At 37.2% G+C, this 22,718-nt stretch overlaps 1 protein-coding gene across 1 annotated transcript; it reads left to right on the forward strand.

Annotated features, from left to right (window-relative positions):
- Window positions 1-1,380: 1,380 nt before the first annotated feature.
- On the forward strand, window positions 1,381-22,182 carry LOC111051581. Its single transcript, XM_039443810.1, has 3 exons — window positions 1,381-1,875; window positions 16,971-17,060; window positions 19,944-22,182. The coding sequence occupies exon 3, from the start codon at window positions 19,947-19,949 to the stop codon at window positions 22,026-22,028; it is 2,082 nt and encodes a 693-aa protein (XP_039299744.1). The 5' UTR covers window positions 1,381-1,875; window positions 16,971-17,060; window positions 19,944-19,946; the 3' UTR covers window positions 22,029-22,182.
- The last annotated feature ends 536 nt before the right edge of the window (window positions 22,183-22,718 follow it).

Consider the following 22,718-nt stretch of genomic DNA (forward strand, 5'->3'; position numbering starts at 1 on the left):
GTGGCTTGTTCCTAAGCGTGGTAAGGCACTATAAAGATGATTTTCACAGAGCCCTTGGTGAGGTAGGTAATCGCAGTTCGAGGGTCCCCAAAAAGTAAGGTATGATGATAGCCCAAGGTTTGTTCCCACAGGATTGAGAACACACAACACAGTGGATTACATTCAACACTTTCAAGCTTGAAGCTATTTTGGAACGAAACACTCTACTATAGGTCCACATTATAATGGCAGTGTACGATTGACAATACTGTTGCTGTCCTTTTCTATCATACAACAAAACAGATAACACTATCTCTTTCTCGCTTTGCAATGTTGTCTATTTGCCAGAATATTTTATATTTACTTTTGACAGTCACTGTACAAAACTGAACAAACCATATTCTCAGCCGCCATTTTTTTCTTCATTCTATCAAAATACTTGAGTACACAAGTCGTATAATTGATTTAAAATGTATTTTTGAAACAATGAAATAATTTTTAAACATTAACTTATGAGAACGCAAATTAAAATACCTGAAATGACATTTTAAAAGTTGATAACTAACCATCCTAGACTTCATCCATGCTCAAGTTAGCCTACCCGTATAGGTTAAACCTACTCATACCGGTATAAATAATATTGAAAAGTTATTTCAGAATTAATCCATTGGTCAATCAGTCCACTACTTATTTTAAAATAGGATTTATATTTTTCTTCTATTTTTAAAGGAAATTGGAATAGAATACATTCCAAATAACTCAATTTCTGTTGTTTTAAAATTCAGATTGTTGTATCACAGCTTTTTAAATTAGCCGTAATTTCACGATTTCAGGTTTGTATAAAAATAAAAATCTGATCTGTCATGAAAGCAAATTTTTGAATCAGATTATAAAAAAATTTTCTTGATCAATTTGACATTAAATTGATTACTTTATCAAGCAAATGATAATTATTATTGGATTAAATTTAATGGGATAAATTGAGTAACAGCTGTATAGTCAGTGGCAAAATGGAGAGACTTGACAACGTTTTTCTCCTATCTTATTTCACAGCCATTATAACGTGGACCTTACTAAAGGTTTTGATTTTGACCCCTGAGATTGGGTGATCTTCCTATGTGTTTTATTCTTTTATGAAGTCACCATGATCATGCTCTCTTGACAACTCAAGATAATTCAAGTTTTCATGTATCAACTTACATTTTTCATTTCGAAATAATAAAGAATTGATGATACATAATAATAATTATACTATTATTAAAGTAACTATAAATCAACCAATCCGGTTTCGCCAATTTCGGTGAAGGAAAAATTTATGATTTCGATAAAATTAAAACTTGGTCATCTACCAAGACGTAGAATTAACTTTACAAAAAGTGATTGTTTAGCTAAGGCATTAACAAGCACCCAGTAAACAGTTGCGTTAAAGAATTGGCTGAACCTTGGGCTGGGGCTGAAGAATCAACTTACACGATCTCTGGTGACTAGAATCTCCCAAAAGAAGTTAATGGAAGTTCATTTATTTCTATTTTAATTCTCTACGTGGAAGCATTCGAAGTTATGTTGTGATCTGGCAACATTGCATGTGAGTGTCTTTCTGTATTTCACAGTCTTGCCCAAGGAGAATATAGCCAAACAGTGTTGCCAAGCCTCCAAGCAAAGAAATTTAACTACTTCTAAACAATATTAATTTGAAGTGGAAGTGTTGACTGTTGACTGTGGAGTGTGGTGGACTGGTGGTGGGAGTTTCAGAATTCAGAAGTTTGTGGGATTCACACTTACTTCACCCTCACATTATTTACAATATTACCATTCACTTTTTTCTTGAAGTTGAAACAGAACAGTTATTGTTATTATTTAGAAGTTGGAAAAGTTGGCTGATTGTTTGGAGAAGTGGTATGTTACTTTTAGAAAATCCATCTTGATAAATTAGTGTTTTTGTTGTTTGACTTTTCTTGTAGAATAGGCGCTGGCTTACAGTGAGCATAGGCCTACATGAGAGAGGCAGAGAAATTTAACTTTGGATTATTGTTAGGGGCTTTTTAGACTTAAGTGTCCATTTTTCTTGTATGGAAATATGGGCTAAAATACACTCAAGGAGGATCTTTCTTATTTTTGATCAAATTTCAGTTATGATACATGATTTTAATCCGCCTTGAGCTGAGAAGATTGAGCTGTAGGCTAGTACGAGAACTGATTATTCTGTCTAAAGTTAAGTGTTTTAAGTTTTGATCCTTGACGTATCATCGTGCGTTACTCCCCCAAAAACAGTCCGAAATTTTAGGTTTTTGGGGGTGAATCCGCCCTCTGGTTTTTGGGGGTGAATCCGCCCTCTGGCGTGTCAGCAAAAAAATAATGTCAGATTCGATTTCAGCGCCCCAAAATACATAATGAGTATTATTTTTATTATGTAATGTATATTATAGAACCGTCGAGAAAAACTCTTTAGGGGCTGTTTCCTGAAAAACGACCATTTGACTGGACTAATATTGTTCCTTTCCAAAAGTGATATAATTATCGTTCTCAATCCTCAATGTAATTTATTGATCTTTTATAATATTGAAGTAAATTGAGTGAAGCAGCAAACCTGCTGATCTTATCTCTGGCAGATCCAGCCGGGGGTCTAGGGGGCGAAGTACCCTGGCTAGACGGGTAAGGCGAGCAAAGTGAGCCTGCTGGCTAGTCTATAATATTCATCATATTATACAAATTATGGTCAAAATTACAAACTTCATTTCATTCTCATAATTATTATTATGCTGTAATGATTGACCATCTTGGTTAGAATCCTATTACGGTAATGTTTCTCAGTCAATAGAAAATGAATATTCAATAAAAAGTGGATAATATGTTAATTAAGTAATCACTTTGGAATTGCGAAAGGCAAGTAATGAAATAAGTTGAACAAATAATATGCCTTTGCGCCACATAGGACACAGTGTACACAGCAATAGAAAGTTCTCTTAATAAAAATTTACAGTAAGTGTAGAAGTATAAATTACTCTCACGTGATGACTGAAAAATTTTTTTACAAAGAAAGTTCACTCTTATCAACCAAGTTTTGTAGGCCTACGGTACCTTAACTTATACCTTAACCTACGAATAGGTTATTTTTATCTGGCTAATATATGGTTGATTGTCTTGGGACAGTACTTGGATAGAAGTGGAATAGAATATATCTTTACCTTAATACCTTCAGCTTCATCCATTACCCACAATTGTGGGATCGATGGCGTCAAAAAATCAAAACACGTACAAACACATGAAAAAAAACTGTAACAGTTCAGATGGCAGTGATCCAGTGCTCATGCTCTCAATAAAAATTCAAATTATCACTCATAAATTCGTTCACACTGTAGTACGCCTTTGCACACAGTAGCTTCCGGACGGTTCTCCTGAAGGCGGCCTCATCCAATTGCTTCACACTATTAGGCAGCTTGTTGTAGAATTTCAGGGCTGAAATCCTGTAACTGGCCTGTGATTGGTGGAGGCGTCTCCTGGGGATATCCAACAGCTCACTGCGCCTGGTGTTGTGGCGGTGGATGTCACTACGGGCAGCTAGAGTATGCTGTATCTTCTTGACATACACCAAGCACAGGAGGATGTAATGGCTGAAGACAGTCAGTACACCAAGGCGAGCAAAGATGGGCTTGCAGTGGGCAAGATGATCGCTGCCTGTTATAATTCTTATATCCCTCTTTTGCAGTCTCAGCACATCAGCAGCCCCCGCTGAATTACCCCACAGAAGCAAGCCATAGGTAATGTGGCAATGGAAGAGCGCATGATACATCATTATCAGGTACTTCTCAGTCACCAGGCCCCTCATCTTGAGCAGCAGAAAGCAAATGCGGGAGAGTCGACTGGTTACTTGCTGTATATGACTGTTCCAGCTGAGTTTGCTGTCCAAGACAAAACCCAGCAGCTTCACTGGATTCTGAGGGTCACGCGGCTCACGTGACAAGCTGCAGATGATCCTTTGGGTCTTGTCCTCATTCAGCTGGAATCGATTAGCCAGGAACCATGAAGTGGCAGACTGAAGATGCTCCGCAGATGCCTCCAAAACCCGCTCAAGCTCAGCACCCGATGACAGTAGAGATGCATCATCCGCGAACATCAGAGAGGAACCGTGGTCGTCGAGGTCATTTATCATGACAAGAAACAGTGTAGGCCCCAACACCGATCCCTGAGGAACACCAAAAGTTACCGGAAGTGTCCGGGAGTCAGCACCACTGAAGGAGACAAGCTGAGTCCTTCCAGAAAGGTAAGAGCCCAAGATGGAAAGGGCAGAGTCTCTAAGACCATAAAAGCTTAGCTTTCTAAGAAGAATGCCATGGTCCACACAGTCAAAGGCTCGGCTCAGATCACAAAGAGCAAGAGCAAGAGACTCACCATCCTCGAAGGCAGCATCAATCCGCTCAGCCAAATGGTCGACTGCACCCACTGTTGATCTCCCAACTCGGAAACCAAACTGCATGTTGGAGAACAGGCCATTCTCCTCGAAAAAGGCCTCCAGCTGAGGCTTTATCACTGCCTCAATCACCTTGCCAAAGACAGGAGTTATGGAGATTGGCCTGAAGCTACGAAGGTTCTCACGATCACCCTTCTTGAAGACTGGGACAGTTCTTGATGTTTTCAAGAAATCAGGAAAATTTCCAGACCTCAAGCACTCATTGACAGATGCAGAGAGAGGAACTGCAATGGCATCAACAACCTCTCGAAGCATGCTCACAGACATGCCAAACACATCTGGACTTTTTGAGGGTTTGAAAGAGCGTATGATCCTCCTCAAGGCAGCTGGTGTGGTGGGGCGAAAGAAGGAGAGATGCTCCTGTCCCGGCTGGATTCTTCCTTCCAACAGATCAATTGGATCAATGGCAACATCAGGCAGGGAATCCACTATGTCCTGAACCGAACCCACAAAGAAGCCATTGAAATCATCCGGGCTTGCAAAGTCAAACTTTTTCCGTGGCATGGATCTGTTTGTATTTATCACATCCAGGCAGCTTTGCATTGGTTAGGTGCATCCTCGATCTGTCGCTCAGTTGCCAACCTCTTAGCCAGCTCGATCCTCCTCTTGTATGATATTCATCATATTATACAAATTATGGTCAAACTCAAAATTACAAACTTCATTTCATTCTCATAATTATTATTATGCTGTAATGATTGACCATCTTGGTTAGAATCCTATTACGGTAATGTTTCTCAGTCAATAGAAAATGAATATTTAATAAAAAGTGGATAATATGTTAATTAAGTAATCACTTTGGAATTGCGAAAGTCAAGTAATGAAATAAGTTGAACAAATAATATGCCTTTGCGCCACATAGGACACAGAGTACACAGCAATAGAAAGTTCTCTTAATAAAAATTTACACAGTTAGTGTAGAAATATAAATTACTCACTTGATGACTGAACATTTTTTTTACAAAGAAAGTTCACTCTTATCAACCAAGTTTTGTACGGTACCTTAACTTATATTTACGAATAGGTTATTTTTATCTGGCTAATATATGGTTGATTGTCTCGGGACAGTACTTGGATAGAAGTGGAATAGAATATATCTTTCTTGAATCTGAAATATGTTGAGAGAATGCTGTTCAACATTTATTGAGGGGGGAGCTCAATAAAATAGAGGTATGAGAGCTTACAGGCTGATATAATTATTATGAGGCATTGAGGAGAATTCAATTGAGTATGTTTTTGGATGGAAAGTGTGATAGTCATAAATAAACAAATAATTTACATTCAATCAAACAACTACAAGGAGGACTCATAAATTGTTCAAAATATATGAGATTGTCATAATTAAAAACAATATAAAAATCTTTAATACCTTCTGCTTCATCCATTACCCACATTAGTGGGATCGATGGCGTCATAGAGTTCGATTTCAACATACACAATAACACAAAAACCATTCAGATGGCAGGTAAAACAGTGATCACTTTTTAAAAAAAGTTCAGATCATCACTCATAAATTCATTTACACTATAATATGATTTATCACAAAGCAGCTTCCTGACGGCTCTCTTGAAGGCGGCCTCATCCAACTGCTTCACACCAGGAGGCAGCTTGTTGAAGAATTTCAGTGCAGAAACTCTATAGCTGGCCTGTGAACGGTGGAGACGTCTCCTAGGGACATCCAGCAGCTCGCAGCGCCTGGTGTTGTGGTTGTGAACGTCACTTCGGGCAGCCAAAGTATGCTGTATCCTCTTGACATACATCAAGCACAGGAGGATGTAATGGCTGAAGACCGTCAGCACACCAAGGCGAGCAAAGATGGGCTTGCAGTGGGCAAGATGATCGCTGCCTGTTATAATTCTTATAGCCCTCTTTTGCAGTCTCAGCACATCAGCAGCCCCCGCTGAATGACCCCACAGAAGCAAGCCATAGGTAATGTGGCAATGGAAGAGCGCGTGATACATCATTATCAGGTACTTCTCAGTCACCAAGCCCCTCATCTTGAGCAGCAAAAAGCAAATGCGGGAGAGTCGACTGGTTACTTGCTGTATATGACTGTTCCAGCTGAGTCTGCTGTCCAAGACAAAACCCAGCAGCTTCACTGGATTCTGAGGGTCACGCGGCTCACGTGACAAGCTGCAGATGATCCTTTGGGTCTTGTCCTCATTCAGCTGGAATCGATTAGCCAGGAACCACGAAGTAGCAGATCGAAGATGCTCCGCAGATGCCTCCAAGACCCGCTCAAGCTCAGCACCCGATGACAGTAGAGATGCATCATCCGCGAACATCAGAGAGGAACCGTGGTCGTCGAGGTCATTTATCATGACAAGGAACAGTGTAGGCCCCAGCACTGATCCCTGAGGAACACCAAAAGTTACCGGAAGTGTCCGGGAGTCCGCACCACTGAGGGAGACAAGCTGAGTCCTTCCAGAAAGGTAAGAGCCCAAGATGGAAAGGGCAGAGTCTCTAAGACCATAAAAGCTCAGCTTTCTAAGAAGAATGCCATGGTCCACGCAGTCAAAGGCTTGGCTCAGATCACAAAGAGCAAGATACTCACCATCCTCAAAGGCCGCGTCAATCCGCTCAGCTACATGGTCAACTGCACCCACTGTTGATCTCCCAACTCCAAAGCCAAATTGCATGTCAGAGAACAGGCCATTTTCCTCAAAGAAAGCCTCCAGCTGTGGCTTGATCACCGCCTCGATCACCTTGCCAAAGACAGGGGTAATGGAGATGGGCCTGAAGCTACGAAGGCTCTCACGATCACCCTTCTTGAAGACCGGGACAGTCCTTGAAGTTTTCAAGAAATCAGGAAATTTTCCAGACCTCAAGCACTCGTTGACAGATGCACAGAGAGGAACTGCAACAGCATCTACAACATCACGAAGCATGCTCACAGACATGCCAAACACATCTGGGCTTTTAGAGGGCTTGAAGGAACGTATAATTTTCCTCAAGGCTGCTGGTGTGGTGGGGCGGAAAAAGGAGAGATGCTTCTGGCTCGGCTGGACTCTTCCCTCCAACAAAGCAATGGGATCAATGGCAGCATCAGGCAGGTCTCCCACTATGTCCTGAACCGAACCCACAAAGAACCCATTGAAGTCATCTGGGCTTGCAAAGTCAATACTTTTACGTGGCATGGATCTGTTTGTATTGATCACGTCCCAGGCAGCCTTGCATTGATTGGGTGCATCCTCAATTCGTCGCTCGGTAGTCAACCTCTTAGCCAGCTCGATCCTCCTCTTGTAAAATTGTTTGAATTTTCTTGAAGTACCCTTTATTTTTTAAAAACTTTGAAATAGTTCAACAACTAGTTTCGGTGATCACACCATCGTCAGGTTAAAAAATAAAGTGTACTTCAAGATTTTTATATTGTTTTTAATTATTTAAAAAATAGCCCATGTGAATGAAGTGTTTTTATGAGATTGTCATACATACTATATTTGACAGAAGTCAGGAACTATTTTTGGAGTCCAACACTCGTGAACAGTATGGATACAATGTTAAACAAATATTTTTATTGAACAAAAATAAAACAGCAGAGCTCTGCATGAATAGAAAAGTAAATATAAACTATACTTATGAATAGTAAATATGAATAGCCTTCAATATGAATAGTAAATATTACCAGATCTAGTGCTAGAGACTATTTAGTTGAAATATGAACAATAACGAGATTGATTTCTAAAAAATAAAACTGAAAATAGTCAAAGCTAATTAATAAATTATGCTGAATAAAACACTTGTAGCTTGAATAATGAAATCTGAAATTTTAAGAAAGTTGAAATGCCATACATACATACTAAATTTACTAAAGTGAAATTTCTTGAAATACGGTTTCCACTTCATTCCTCTCCAATAGCTAACTCTTGGTCAAGTGTCTGAATCTATTCAAAGCGTAATGCATCCTTTATTTCATTTGGCAAAAGGTTAATAATTCGAGGAGCGACATATAGGAAAAATCTCCTGAATTTCTCCTTTCTTGGACGAGGTGGAATAAAGTACCCTCGTGTACCATTAGTAACCAACCATTGGTACGTACTTCATAGTTGGATTCATTGTGATTTTGGCCGCTTTCTTTGTAGAATGGTTCAAGCACTTTATGAAAGTATGAGTATAAATACCTAAATGGAAAAAATGGAAAGATCTTTCTATCTCTAAATAGAATCAGCAAATGATGGTTTCCTACTTATAACTCTGATTAGAAATTTTTGGCTTACTACACCTTTTCCAATTTTATTTGAGAAAGTATCAATTGTATTTAAGAATAGTCACTTGTAATTATTAAGAGAATGTCAGATGTAGATGAGAATAGTAAATTGTATTTGCGAAGTCATCACATGTAATTGAGAATAGTGAATTGTATTTGAGAAATCGTCAAATGTAAATGAGAAGATATCAATTGAAAATGAGAAAATTTTCCAATTGACATGTCGTGACTCTTCTGTAGCCTACAGTACAGGTTTGATTTGAGCAGGAAAGGATACTGTAGCCTACTACATACACAGTATTTCAATTACTATCATAGGCTTTGCATGGGGGAAAATTAATATTTTCAATGATGAAAGTATTTCCCCTGTACTGTTCACGAATGATTAATAAGAATTATTTCTATGTACGTATTGGCAACGCGACTTTTGTCTCCAAACATTTTGTGAAACATTGCACTTGATGAAGATCAAATTCTCTATGTTTATGGCGCAATTGAACTTTATCATCAATCAATTGAATCTCTTGATCAAACAATTTGGCAATTCTTCAATGGATTTTGGGGCTTGAAAATAATGTTTTATTCAAAAATTAAACGTTTTATTGGAATATTAAATATATTAGCATATTATTTTATATGAGTGCAGTTATGAAAAATATAAGTACTGGAAGTACTGGTTTTTCAAAATCATTTTCCAATTGAAACTGACAACTTCTCGATTTCAAATCGTATGTTCTCAAATTGAAATGATACTTTCTCAAATAAAATTCACTATTCTCAATTACAAGTGATGACTTCTCAAATCCAATTGACTATTCTCATTTACATTTGATGTTTTCTCAAATACAAATGACTATTATCAATTACAATTATTGATACTTAGTCAAATACAGTTGGAAAAGGTGTAGTATTGTTAACATAATTTAAATTGTATTTGTGCTGATAGGGAAGGATCCTGTTTTTTGCACTTAGAAACTGTACAAGAAATGTTTCCATACTTTTTTCATTAAATCACACGAACAATAACAGGAGTTATTGGAATATCTAGTTCTTCCAATGCTTTCCAAAAATGGCTGCTTCTGTATTCAAATAAATCTTCCATCACAGATATCCTGTTCAAGTTTGTTACCATCATAATGGATTCCACTGGAGATTGTAAAGAGTATTCTCTCAACGAAGGAAATACAACGAGAATCATGAGAGATAAGAATGACGTCCAGAAGCTTATAACTTTTTTACAAGGACATAATATTTTTCTTCAAGACTCTGATGGACACCAGAATCTGCGAAAAGTTATCAATGGTCTGGAAGCAAGTGAAGAAGTGTGTGGTTTCCTTTGAATGTAGAAAGAAGGAGTTTTTCCCTATACTAACATCCCATTCATCACCCGGTTGCTTGTTGCAATCCAGTGTGATATGCTTGGCAGTCTCTTCAGACTGATTAGTCCTCGTGACCTACGTGAGTTCCACTCCTGGCCTTTTTTGAAGGTCCTACCGCTGAGGAAGGGGTGGCCAAGTTGCCTCTAGGGCGCCCGGCCACCCTTGACTCAGCACCTTGACCCACATTTGTGCCTGGAGTTTCATCCATCTCTGGTCTCTTGGTCTTTTTCTTTTTGCCCCTCCGAAACTTCGCAGGGTCAGAAGCCTCACCTCTCCCAAGAAGTTTTGCATAAATGGCCGTCCTTCTTTGAGCAGTGGTGAGGTTTGGTCACTCCACCCAAAACTCGTGACCTACGTGAGTTTGACTCCTTGTCTTTTTGTAGGTCCTTCCGCTGAGAGAGGGGACGCCAAACTTCCTCTAGGGCGCCCGGCCACCCTCGATTCAGCCTCTTGACCCACATTTGTGCCTGGAATTTCACCCATCTCTGGTCTCCTTGGTTTTTGTTTTTGCCCCTCCAAAACTCTGCAGGGTCAAAAGCCTCACCTCTCCCAAGAAGTTTTGCCTGAATGGCCGCCCTTCTCTGAGCAGTGGTGAGTTTTGGTCTCTCCACCCACAAACTCGTGACCTACGTGAGTTCCACATGACCCACAAGCATGGATACTGCGGGTGAATTCTGGTTTTCAACACATTCTTGAGTACGATGATCGACTCAAAGCTCCCCAACCCACAGGGGGCTAGCAAAGTGTTAACGTGTATTTTCACCTATAAAAAGAAGCAAGAGTGCTGTCATTCTCCATGTTGCATTCATACAATAAAAATTCTAGTGTGAGTTCATTTCAGAACAAAAAGATCTGATCTTTGTATTCTTACTAGCTGTTCAAAAACTAGCAAAAAAACTATGCAGTTTATCGTGAAAATGTAGAGGACCATATTGAAAGCCAGTTATATGTAGAGAAATTTAAAAAAAATCAAAGCTGTACTATGAATCGTAACTGCAGGACAGACGATTTCATGAGCGCGCGTTTTTATAACTTACCCCCCTCCCCCTAATCTGTCGACTTCCCTGGGATGTGACGACATCGAATTTCATATACACTAAAGACTCCTAACAATAATCCGAAGTCAAAGTCTCTGACTCTCTCATGTATGCTCGATGTAAGCCAGCGCCTGCACTATGTAACTATTGTCACAAATATACTAATATAATAACTATTGTACTATTGTGACAATGACGCCATCGATCCCAAGTGTGGGTAATGGATGGAGAAAAAGGTATAAGTCGTGTCAAAACTAACGTATTTCACTACGTTAATAACTCAGGATAAAAATCACAACCAATAGAATTTTCGAGCAATGATTCAAGGGTATATAGTGAGGTCCACGTTATAATGACAGTATTTGATTAACTTTGATGTTGCTATCCTTGTCTATCATTCGACAAAGCAGGTATTACTATCCTTTTCTAGATCCGCAATGATGCCAAATCTGTTTTTGACAATGCAGAAATATAATAAATTAAGGCAGAGAATCGACAACGCTGTTCTCTTATCTTTATCCACTGCCATTATAACATAGACCTCACTATAGAAACTTCAGAAGTGGGTCTTCAGTGCACCTCGCTCGTGTTCGTGTTCCATACAGAGAACCCCACAAACTAGGAGAAATTTCAGTCAAATCAAAAAATTCAATCATCAGACAGAGCAGATGAGTTACACCTTTTTTCAGTAGACTTCAAAGAATATCTTATTCAAGTGTATATGTCTAAACCGTGGCCACACTGAACAAATGTTCGACAAACATGTCTGTTGAAAAAATTTGGGCAAATTTTATTATGTTTGACAAACAATGTTTGCCCGTGGCCAGTGTGGACGCTTCATCAAACCAAATATTTGTAAGTGAGAAGAACAGGTTTTATGTTTTACAGCTATCAACTCTGAAAATGTTTGGAAAAACAGTAATTTTTTGTTTGACAAACAATGATTGTCCAAACTAAAATGTTTGTCCCTGAGCTCCTCAACAAACATGTTTGCCGAACATGTATGTCGAACATTTGTTTAGTATGGACACGGCTTAAGAGAACAAACATTATAATATTTTAAGAACATGAAAGCCATGGCCCCTCCCTTGAAGCTCAGATTTTTTCAAGGGAGAACATGGGAGAATTCAATCTAACATATTTGTGTAGAAAATTTATTCATGATCAAATAACAGAAAAGCCATAGAATATTTGTAAAATTGGATAAAAAATAAACTTGTTTCTCACAACCAATAAGTATAATCAGTTGAAAACCTGAACTTTGTGAGAGTCAAGAAGCCTAAATTTATTCAGTTGAAAAGCATCAAGATTTTGATTTTCCAGTTTAATGCAATTTCTGTGTTGAGAATTTAAGAGTAATAAAATAAATAATTATTTTTTTTTGTCTCAAAATATATCTAAAAAATTGATTGAAATTTAAATTACGGTAACTAATATAAAAAATAGCTAATAAAAGTCGAAATTCATCGACAAAAAAAATGTCACTGACCGAGGTTCGAACCTAGATCATGTTTGTAATTCACTGATCTTTGAGTTTTCATGTATTACGCCTTTACACTCTCGGCCATTGCATATTTTGATCGAAGAGGCCTGTAAGTCAGGTAACGTATGTAGGCTACTATAATATAGTGTAGCCTATAGCGGCAAACTTGAAGCCGGTTTGCCGGCATTTTCACAACAAAATATTGCTCTGAAAATAGTTAAATCATAGAGAAAACATTCGAAGATTCAATCTTGAGTGGGCCTAATGTTTTCTCTATATGGTTTGATATTGAAGAAAAATTATCTAAAAGTTTTAATAATGAATTACGGAAAAATTACTAGGAATTTTTCAGTCAAGGCTGAGTTTCACCAGTAGGCTTACCTTAAACTTTAGATCTCTGCTGTATTTTCCTATTATTATTGTTGATTGTATTGCATTAAGAAGTGGAATTCGATAATAAAAAAGAAACAATTATTACTCTACCTCACTTTTAAATATTGATACAATTATTGTACTTTGATTTCAAATTCGATTCTTCACTTTTAAAGACTTGCGATACTTACCTTTCTGACAATGGACAATGCAGCCAACATTATATTGTTGAGGCTATGGAGATATCATCGTATTCTATTGTTTGATATCAAAAACACAATAATAAATATTAAATTATGAAACAGTAATTCATAAAATATATTATAGACATGATACCGCGATTCACGATACATAATTATATAGATTATTACAGTCGTTATGAGATTATCTCTATGATTTTTGTGAGATCGGACACGATCAGCTGTTATTCAAGGTCATTTTACAGCCCTAGGGCCGTAAAGTTTTACCGGCCTGGTCGGAAAACAATCACTTTCGGCCTCCATATGACGCACGTAAACCAGCTCATTACATCCAAGTGTGGCGAAAAAATTATTTTTGCACCGTTCTGGATTCCTTATTTGGGTAGCTTCATGAGCGAGAATCCTAAATTGGCCCTTGAAGATTTCATGTACATTGTAAATTTCCAATTCCTTAAGCGATTACTCTAGCTGTGCTGTAAGGGTGTAAAGCTACTAGTAGTTCTGTGAACAGTAGACCTCACGCAGTATAGACCTTATGGAAATAAAGCAATAAACTGGCTTATCCACACATCTGTGTAATCACTTGTCAGCTGATTTATGATGAATAATTCTATAGTCTGATTTTTATTTTCCTTGCCCTATTACCATAGGTAAGGAAAGTATTGCTTTCCGAAAAAAATTAAGGTACCCCAATTTCTAAATGTCTATACGTTTCAAGGTCCCCTGAGTCCAAAAAAGTGGTTTTTGGGTATTGGTCTGTATGTGTGTATGAGTGTATGTGTGTCTGTCTGTGACACGATATCTCATCTCCCAATTAACAGAATGACTTGAAATTCGGAACTTAAGGTCCTTACAATATAAGGATCCTACACGAACAATTTCGATCAAATGCAATTCAAAATGGCGGCTAAAATGGAGAAAATGTTGTCAAAAACAGGGTTTTTCGCGATTTTCTCGAAAACGGCTCCAACGATTTTGATTAAATTTATACCTAAAATAGTCATTGATAAGTTCTATCAACTGCCACAAGTCCCATATCTGTAAAAATTTTAGGAGCTCCGCCCCATCTATGCAAAGTTTGATTTTAGATTCCCAATTATCAGGCTTCAGATACAATTCAAACAAAAAAGTTCGAGTGGAAAAGATTGAGCATGGAAATCTCTACATTTAATGTTCAGTAACATTTTCACCTAAAATTGAAAATGAGCTCGAAATTCGAGAAAATGTGATTACCCAATTGCAAACTGTTGGGCAACTGTTGATTCTATTAAATGATTCACTATGAAGAGATAGCAGACCTCGTATGTTTCCAGCGTTATTGTCCTGTCACCAGCTGGCTCAGATCTTCATAAGTAGACTTGAGATTTGCGTGAACACTAGCGTCGGGTGATAATTCTCATAACGGCAAGGAAAGTTTGTGAGTGCGTTACACCAGATTTTTACTCTAATATTGGCGTATGAAGGAGGCTCCTTTTTCCTTTTATATTATCCTTGAAATGCAAAATTTCCAAAAACCTTGTATATACGTCGACGCGCAATTTAGAAAGGAACATACCTGTCAAATTTCATGAAAATCTATTACCGCGTTTTGCCGTAAATGCGCAACATATAAACATTTAAACATTAAGAGAAATGCCAAACCGTCGACTTGAATCTTAGACCTCACTTCGCTCGGTCAATTAAGTAGCTCTGTTGTAAGGGTCAAAACTTAGTGACGCGGTGAAGGTAGACGGTAACAGAGAAGGTAGTTGGAAGTGAAAGCTATGCATGTATCTCAATATCCCGCTCCCTTCTACGTTCTACCTTCCACCCTACCTTCGCCACTTCGCTATGTTTTGACCCATTTCAATGGATGCACTACTTTTCTGAAATATGATATGGCTCATTTCAAAGACGAGAGAAAGTGAGATGGAAGAGACTAATATGAGAATATTGATATAGACGTGCGAGGCTACAATACAAAATGACAGAAATGAATCAGTCAGGTTCGGCCACAGGATACAAAGATGGTTGAGGTGGTGTGCAGAGAATAGAATAGAATGACTGCCTTTATTTTATACCTGGGAGGGCGAAGTTAGGGTGCAGTCGACCCTCTCTTACACTTAACCCTCCAATACAATACTAAATTATAATTTAACAAGCAATACTCAGTAAAATAAAATAAAACAAAACGATATTTTAAATGAAAAAAGAAAAAAAATGATGATAATAATAATAATAATAATTATAAGTAGAATAGTTGAATAAACTTAAAAGTAGAGCATTCTTAAAATAACAAAGATATGTTGGGAAATAAATACAACATTTACGACGGAATGATAGGATCGAAGGAGCAAAAAGAGCAATATGGCTACAGACCTTATAAGCAAGAAGAAAAAATAAGGAAATTAATAAATACTTCTAGCATGAAATTAATTTTGAGAGAGAAAAAGAGTGTTTTTATATCTGTCTTTAGAGTTCACTTTTAAAGTTGAACTTGATTCTCTTAAAATTACTCTAAAGAAATTAATTTTGAGACTGAATAAATGAATGTATCAAAACTATGAAAAGTATGAAAGCATGAAAAGAAAGCTCACACACACACATGATGCACCCCCCGCTAAGCCCAGCCGCCCCCACCACCCCTGATCCACCGGAAGACAGCCGCGCCGAACCGACGATGACCCTCAATGCGCTTCAATTCAGCCGGCAATGAATTTCACAATCTACAAGCTGTCACAAGAAAGGACTTGTTGAACATGACTGTCCTGTGAGTTGGGACAGCCAGCAGATGGGAACCATGCCGTGTACCACCCCGACCGATATCACTCAAATATTGAAAATCCTCTGCAATATACTTAGGTGTTCCAGTTTTCAATGTCTTATGCAGAAAAATAACAGCATGGAGTGCCCTACAATCATGCAGCCTCATGAGATTAAGTCTGCCAAAGTATTCAGTCATATATGGTCGCCACGTCTGAGGTTGAAGATGAAGCGTACACAGTAATTGTGGGCACGCTGCATCCTCTGTAAAAGTTGAACTGTCATATCAAGAGTCACAATGTCACAGTAGTTAAAAATTGGGAAAATCAAAGTCTTGACTAACATAATCCTTGTGGAGAAAGGGATACAGTCAGCAATCTTCTTCAAAGTCATAATGCCTGCAATGACTCTATTGCAAGTCAAGGTCACATGATTTGTCCAGTCCAAAGTCTTGGTCATAGTAAGTCCCAAATTTTTAACATCTGAACTGTACTGCAATTGAACGTTGTTGTTGTGCAGAACAGAGGAAGGTCAAAATATGGTGAGATGGAAGATGCAGAACTTGAGTTATGATGTGAGAGGTCTAGGAGAGTGTGGCTAGAGATGAGATGATGCCACAGGTAGACTGCTATCCTTATTTATCTGCGGTGTGTTCACCACGGTCTAAGGATCGGGTAATAATCTCCTTATCAGGGTCGTTAGTGATTGAAGGTTGGCAGTGGGTGTATGGAGTGTATCTTGCACCGCTATACTGTGAGGTGTTGGCACTAGTGCTTCTCGATCAATGAGAACCCTAAGTAATACAGACACCTTTTTAGGAGAACAATGGCAAAGGAGAAGAAGAATCAAATTATTTTCGAATAAGATCAATGTAGAGTCATCTAAATTCATTAAACTTGAAGAAAATATACTATTTTTTCGAATTTACATCATTTTATCTAAATTCTAATTCTTAGAACAGTTTGAACTCACTGAAACTATATGTATTTCAGGTGAAAAGAATTGATATACTGTATTAGTGGTATTGACAACATCAACGTCTTATTCTTTCAATTATGGAAAAATACCACAACATCTCTTACCATACAATCAAATTATTTCAGGTGGAGTCAACAGCTGAATGGATTGGAGACACTTATAAGACCATCTCTTGTGCAAGCTGAAAAAGACCAAAGTCTTACTGCCGACCAATCGTGAGTATTTCAATAGTTGTTGTGTATATATTATGGGAATTATGTAATGACGCTTTTTTCGGTATTTTTCATAGACACACTTCAAACATATTAATTTTAACCATAATCGGATTCATTTCATTTTAATTTCAATCGGCTACAAATAGACCTACACTATTGGTCCATCTATGTACTGTAGCTGAGGTTAGTCATGCACTGCAGAAAAAATAGCCTGCAGTGCAAAAATTGTCATTGCAATAACTGCAGTTTGCGACCCACATGGAGGTGGATGTTGGTTGCACCGACAGCCCGCACCGCAGTTAGGATAGAATATTAATTTATTTCGCCAAAATACAAGATACATTCAAGTAAATTACAATAAATCTCAATGTTTTGGCACAGCCAGCAAAGTCAGACTTGTGCGCTAGCTGTGAGTTCGTAAAAAGAACAGTTCAAAGTAAATACTGTAAAATACCGAAACATGAAAAAACAACAAGAAGACAAGATAAATGAAAATAAAAAGTAGCCTACTAATATCACTTCTAATAAATAATACAATTATAAAGAAAAAATATGAAGTAATTTCGTGTTAACATTATGCTCCAATAATACCCAATGCTTAGTTCTCGATGCTTCAATAAGACCCGTATCTACAAACTGCAATTTAGTTTTAGCCGGTAGATAAGTCGTTTTTGACCCGCAAACCGCTCTGCAGTTTGCAGTATATAAAAATCACCCGTCTACTTACAAAAATCGTAACGTGCAACTGCATAGCATAAAAAATGAGACTGTAACATTCAAAGTGGATATCAAGAACAATTCTTTTAGCCTCATTTGTACAAAGCTGTACAAATACCTTAGACATTCTACTTGAATAGATTTGAGAGTAAAAGTTTTGGGCTAAGCCTGTTTTTTCATTCCGCTACTGTAATTTATGACTCAATGTATAATAAATACAGCTAAGTTTTTGTTTGAACTCAACGAATGATAATCTGCAGATGAAAATGAATAATTGGTTGCATTTGTTCAAATGCTAATCACTATCATTATAATAATTACTAAACGAAATTTCAAATCAAATTCTGTCAACTATCTCGATGACGAATTTTTGGTCACTAGCTCATCAAATTCCCTTCTAGCGTTTCGCCCTGTTGTCAATATTTTCGGGGTGATTAGCCGCATTTAATTTGAACTTTCGTTTGATAATTCATTTTGTTTCAAGGTGTTACAATTTATTATGAACATGAGATTTTGTTTGATATCACTCATCCTTACATAAAGTAAAGAAAGTATCATTAGAAGATCAATATTCTTGACCAAGGGACTGAATGAATGCATCCTATTTGTTCTCTTTATACAACATGATTTTGTTATGCTCTTTCTAGATTCATTCTATTAGTTTCTTATAAAATAGTGTATGACAGTAAGAGGCAATGTCACCATGTAAATAGCTCAGGAATTTGGAAAAATGGAGAACGGTTTTGATGGAATATTCCCTAAATTGTTCCTTGAACTGTATGTTCATCTAATTTATTCCTACTATACTCTTGTTTGGCATACTCGTATATTATATTCTGGGGGAATAGATACTCTTCATTCCTTGTACCTCCTACTTACCTACATATTACCTATCTATTACCTTTCACATACATTTTCTTACTACTGATATATATTTATGTATTTATTAATATTTGGAAATTAATGGATTGATAATTACTTATCAGAAATATAATTATCATCTCTTGTTAAGCTGCCTCCTCAATGTTTGCTTGAGGTAACTTCATTTGGACAAATAAAAGGGTATTTTAGTATACCTTGCAAATATTAATATTGCAAATATAATGGTATTCAAATATTATCTACTCTACATATTATCTACTGTAGGCTATACATTTACAGCTGTATAAATACTATATTTATATTGAAAATTGATGGAAAATCTTATATAAATTTTTAAAATAGCTGGAATAAGTGTTGCGGGGAAGCAATTTGACTCAGTGTTCGCGCTGATAAGTTAAGAATCATGCATCTGCTACTCCCGTTGGAAGGGTGACCACTTGAGCCAACTTCTCTGTATATGATTCATGAGTTGAAAAATGGCTTCCCGGTGGTTCGGAACCCACTTAAAACTGTTGGTCTTTTCATCTCTCATCATCATCCCCCTTATTACCCACGCCCAAGTCTATGGCTCATGTGGGCATCACCCTCAGCAATAAAAAAATTAAGATAAAGAAAAAAGTAGAATATTTTTCATAGTAACTTAATGCATCACATTTTATGCACTTGAATGTGTTTCTTCTTTGTTTTGTGTGGTATGACTGGGCTTTTGATATTAGAATGAGAAAAAAATTGATGGTTGCTTATAACATGAAAATCATTATCCTCACATTATTTTTTCAGATGTTTTAAAAGGTAATAATTGTTTATAGTATATATATATATATATATATATATATATATATTATATATATATATATATATATATATATATAATCTATTAAACGCTTTCTAGTGGATGCTGTACAGTGATTCTTCTCACTTGGACAAAAATATTGAGTATTCACCAGTGTAAAAAACTGCTTGTTGCTAATAGAGTTTCAAGTTTCAATAATGTAGACTACATTGATTCATGCAACAAGGTTCTCTCAAGTACTCTATTTGCATTGGCTCTCCTCTACAGTGAGTTCTACTCACATTTGTCCTAGGCATAACTCTTCTAGTTTATCTATTTATTTATTCTTATGGTTTTTGGATGTTCTGCCTCGCCATATTACCCAATGTTGCTTCCTATAAAAATACACACTCAAGTTTCGGTTAACGTTCTATCACTAGAAATTTTCACTTCCACTTTCACGTCCTGTTTTTATTTTTCAACTCTTGTAATATTTTTGTTCATTTTCACAGGAAATGGATGAAGAAAGGAAAAGGAATACACATGCTTTCAAAATCTGGGAACAAGAGGCTCTCACTTTCCAAAAGGATAAGCGCAGCAAGTTCCAATCAAGAAGACAGGACGAAGTATCAAGATGGTCTCTGGAGCAAAAGATTGATGCTGCTTATAGTGAAGTAGGATTCAAGAATGGAGGTGTACAATACTTGGTGAAAAAGGTCTTAGGATTACGTGAATCCTACTACATATCATTTACTTATGTTCATGTGAAAAAGGATGATGACAATCTGAATTATACTTGTGATGTTGTTTGTCGTGTTGACGTTGGAGGCAAGGAAGTCTTTATTGATAGTTACTGTCGCACTTACAATAGCTGGAGAGAATATTTAAAAGATAACAAACTCCCCAAAGGTTTTATGTGTTACCCTGTGCATGGTGAGTATTCAGCTGGGTGTACGTTCTTTACACGAGTTACTCCAGCTGGCGAACTCAAGGCAGAGGTTCTACATGCTTTGGATAGCACTGCTAAAGTGGTGGGAACAGTGGCTAATATTGCTACTGTTGCCTCTCTATTCATACCAGGCTTTGGTGTGGCTGCTCTGGGCAGAGCTATTCTCAAAAGAGCACTTGTAGCATCGGTTGTTTCCAATGGCTATTCTGCATCTCGCAATGTAAATGATCTAGTGGATAGGCAGGAACACAATCAAAGCATCAGTTTCAGTGACGCAGAAGCGAGAGAATTGTGGGTGAATGCAGTTATTTATGGGTTCGGTACTGTAACTGCAGGAGTGGCATTGAAACAGAGTCAATCCGTACTCAAAAGAGGGTCTTCTCTACTTAGCAGGACTGCTAGATCAGCGATAATCATCAACTGTGGAATGTCATTATATAGAGAAAATCTAATTGTTGCTCTTGATTTATATTACGCTGACTCCACTCACGGGGAGATTAGTTTGAAAAGTTTCATCGACAAATGTTGTTTGTACTTCAACATTATTTCACCGCATCATGCTTTTGTGGCAACACTTGAAGAAATCAGAGAGTTGACTTCTTTTCTGAAAATCATTACTGGTAAAACATGCGGTTATTTGAGATTGGTAGATAATCAACTAGGCTTTACAAACACTCTTTTGAGCAAGCCTGTGAGTTTTGTTAAAAATCTTATTGGAATTAGTGGCAAGTTCATTATCAACATAAGTTTGATCAAACTTGAATCCCATATGAACAATCTCAAGAAAGGTATTAAAAAGCTTCTGAAGGGTGATGTGAATGAATTTTATGCAATCTGGAGTGAAACTTGCGAAGAAATTTTGTCGGAGATTCAAAAAGCATGGCATCTAGCGCATAACGAAATGCAAAAGTATGGAGGGGAAAAAGAAAACGTTTTCAAAAGAAATGATTTGGATCTTGAAGATTTTAGAAATCTTTTTTTCATGTTGAATGGCATTGAAGATTGTTTTGGGAAATTGGAGATTTATTATAAGATGAAGCTCATAACCTTGATGAACGCTTTCTTATCGAAACTACCTGTTGAGACCAGTAATGGAACTGACAATTGCACAAGTTCTACTTCAAAAGACCCCGTTGTGGCGTGTACAGTAACAGAATACCTAAAAAGAGTAAGAGGTTTCTGTTTATTCTTGCGTAAAGAGGTTGACATCAAAATAGTTGAAGAGTTTGAGAATAAGAAATTGGAAGCAATAGTTAATCATGATAGCTTTTCAATGACAAAGGATGCTCTTAGAAAAGAATGTTGTGAATATGTCATTGATAACTTCGATATCCAGAAGTGTGTTGAAGAATACATTAGATGCTGCTCATCCTCTCCCAGTGTTGCAAGCTTGGAGGCGTGTGGAATTAGTCAGTATTTTTTTGTCAAGAAGAAAACCGACCTCACTGACAGTGAGTATCTAAATATCATTGAAGAAAAAACGTCTGGAACTTTCAACTTTACCAATGCAGTAGTTGCACGGAAAGGAAACATTGTTCATGTAGAATCTATTGATGAAAAAGCCTTGGCAATCTTCTTCACTCAGGTAAGAGGGCCTCAACAATTAGAAGGTGCTCTAACATGCATCAAGAAATGCGATTTCTTGTAATGTTTTGCAACATTTGTAGCAATTCATTTATTTTGATGATAGCTCTAAGTTTGGCAATTTTGAAGGTTTTAGTGAAACCTGGGTTTGGAAACTTCATTATTATACTATAGATATTATCTGTTTTTCTATTGATATTAAATCACTAACAACATTTTTTCTCCGCTTTTTTGTATTTATTAGATATAAAAATGAGTTAAATCTTACATGGCTGAAATATGGACCTGAAAAGAACAATTAACATTTATAAATAACAATTTAATAAAAGGTTGTAATTTAAATAACATTCGTAAAGCCCATTGATGACTGAAATATTTATGTCAAGCAAGGTGAAACATTTGTAATGGACCAAAGTTCGAAGTGCGCCGCAAACCGCTTCTTCAATGTTCTCGCGAATTGCTCCCCGAATCGATGCATTATGTTGAGAGCTGTTCGCCGAACGCTGAATTAGTCAACCAACCGTCATTTTTGGTTCGCTGAGAGATCAATGCGCTCAATCAATTTGGCTCCCCCACAACTAGTGGAAATAGTTATTTGTGCAACTAGTGCGCAAAGTGACAGTTTGCTGCATCGAAAGAAACGTTTACGCCCGAGCCGTAGGCGAGGGCGGAATGGTTTCTTGAGTGCAGCAAACGAACTTTGCGCACGTATTTCACATTAAATTTTTCCTACAGTTACCATTGAATATGAAAA

Source organism: Nilaparvata lugens, chromosome 1 (genome assembly GCF_014356525.2).
Source record: "Nilaparvata lugens isolate BPH chromosome 1, ASM1435652v1, whole genome shotgun sequence".
In the NCBI taxonomy this organism is placed as follows: domain Eukaryota; kingdom Metazoa; phylum Arthropoda; class Insecta; order Hemiptera; family Delphacidae; genus Nilaparvata; species Nilaparvata lugens.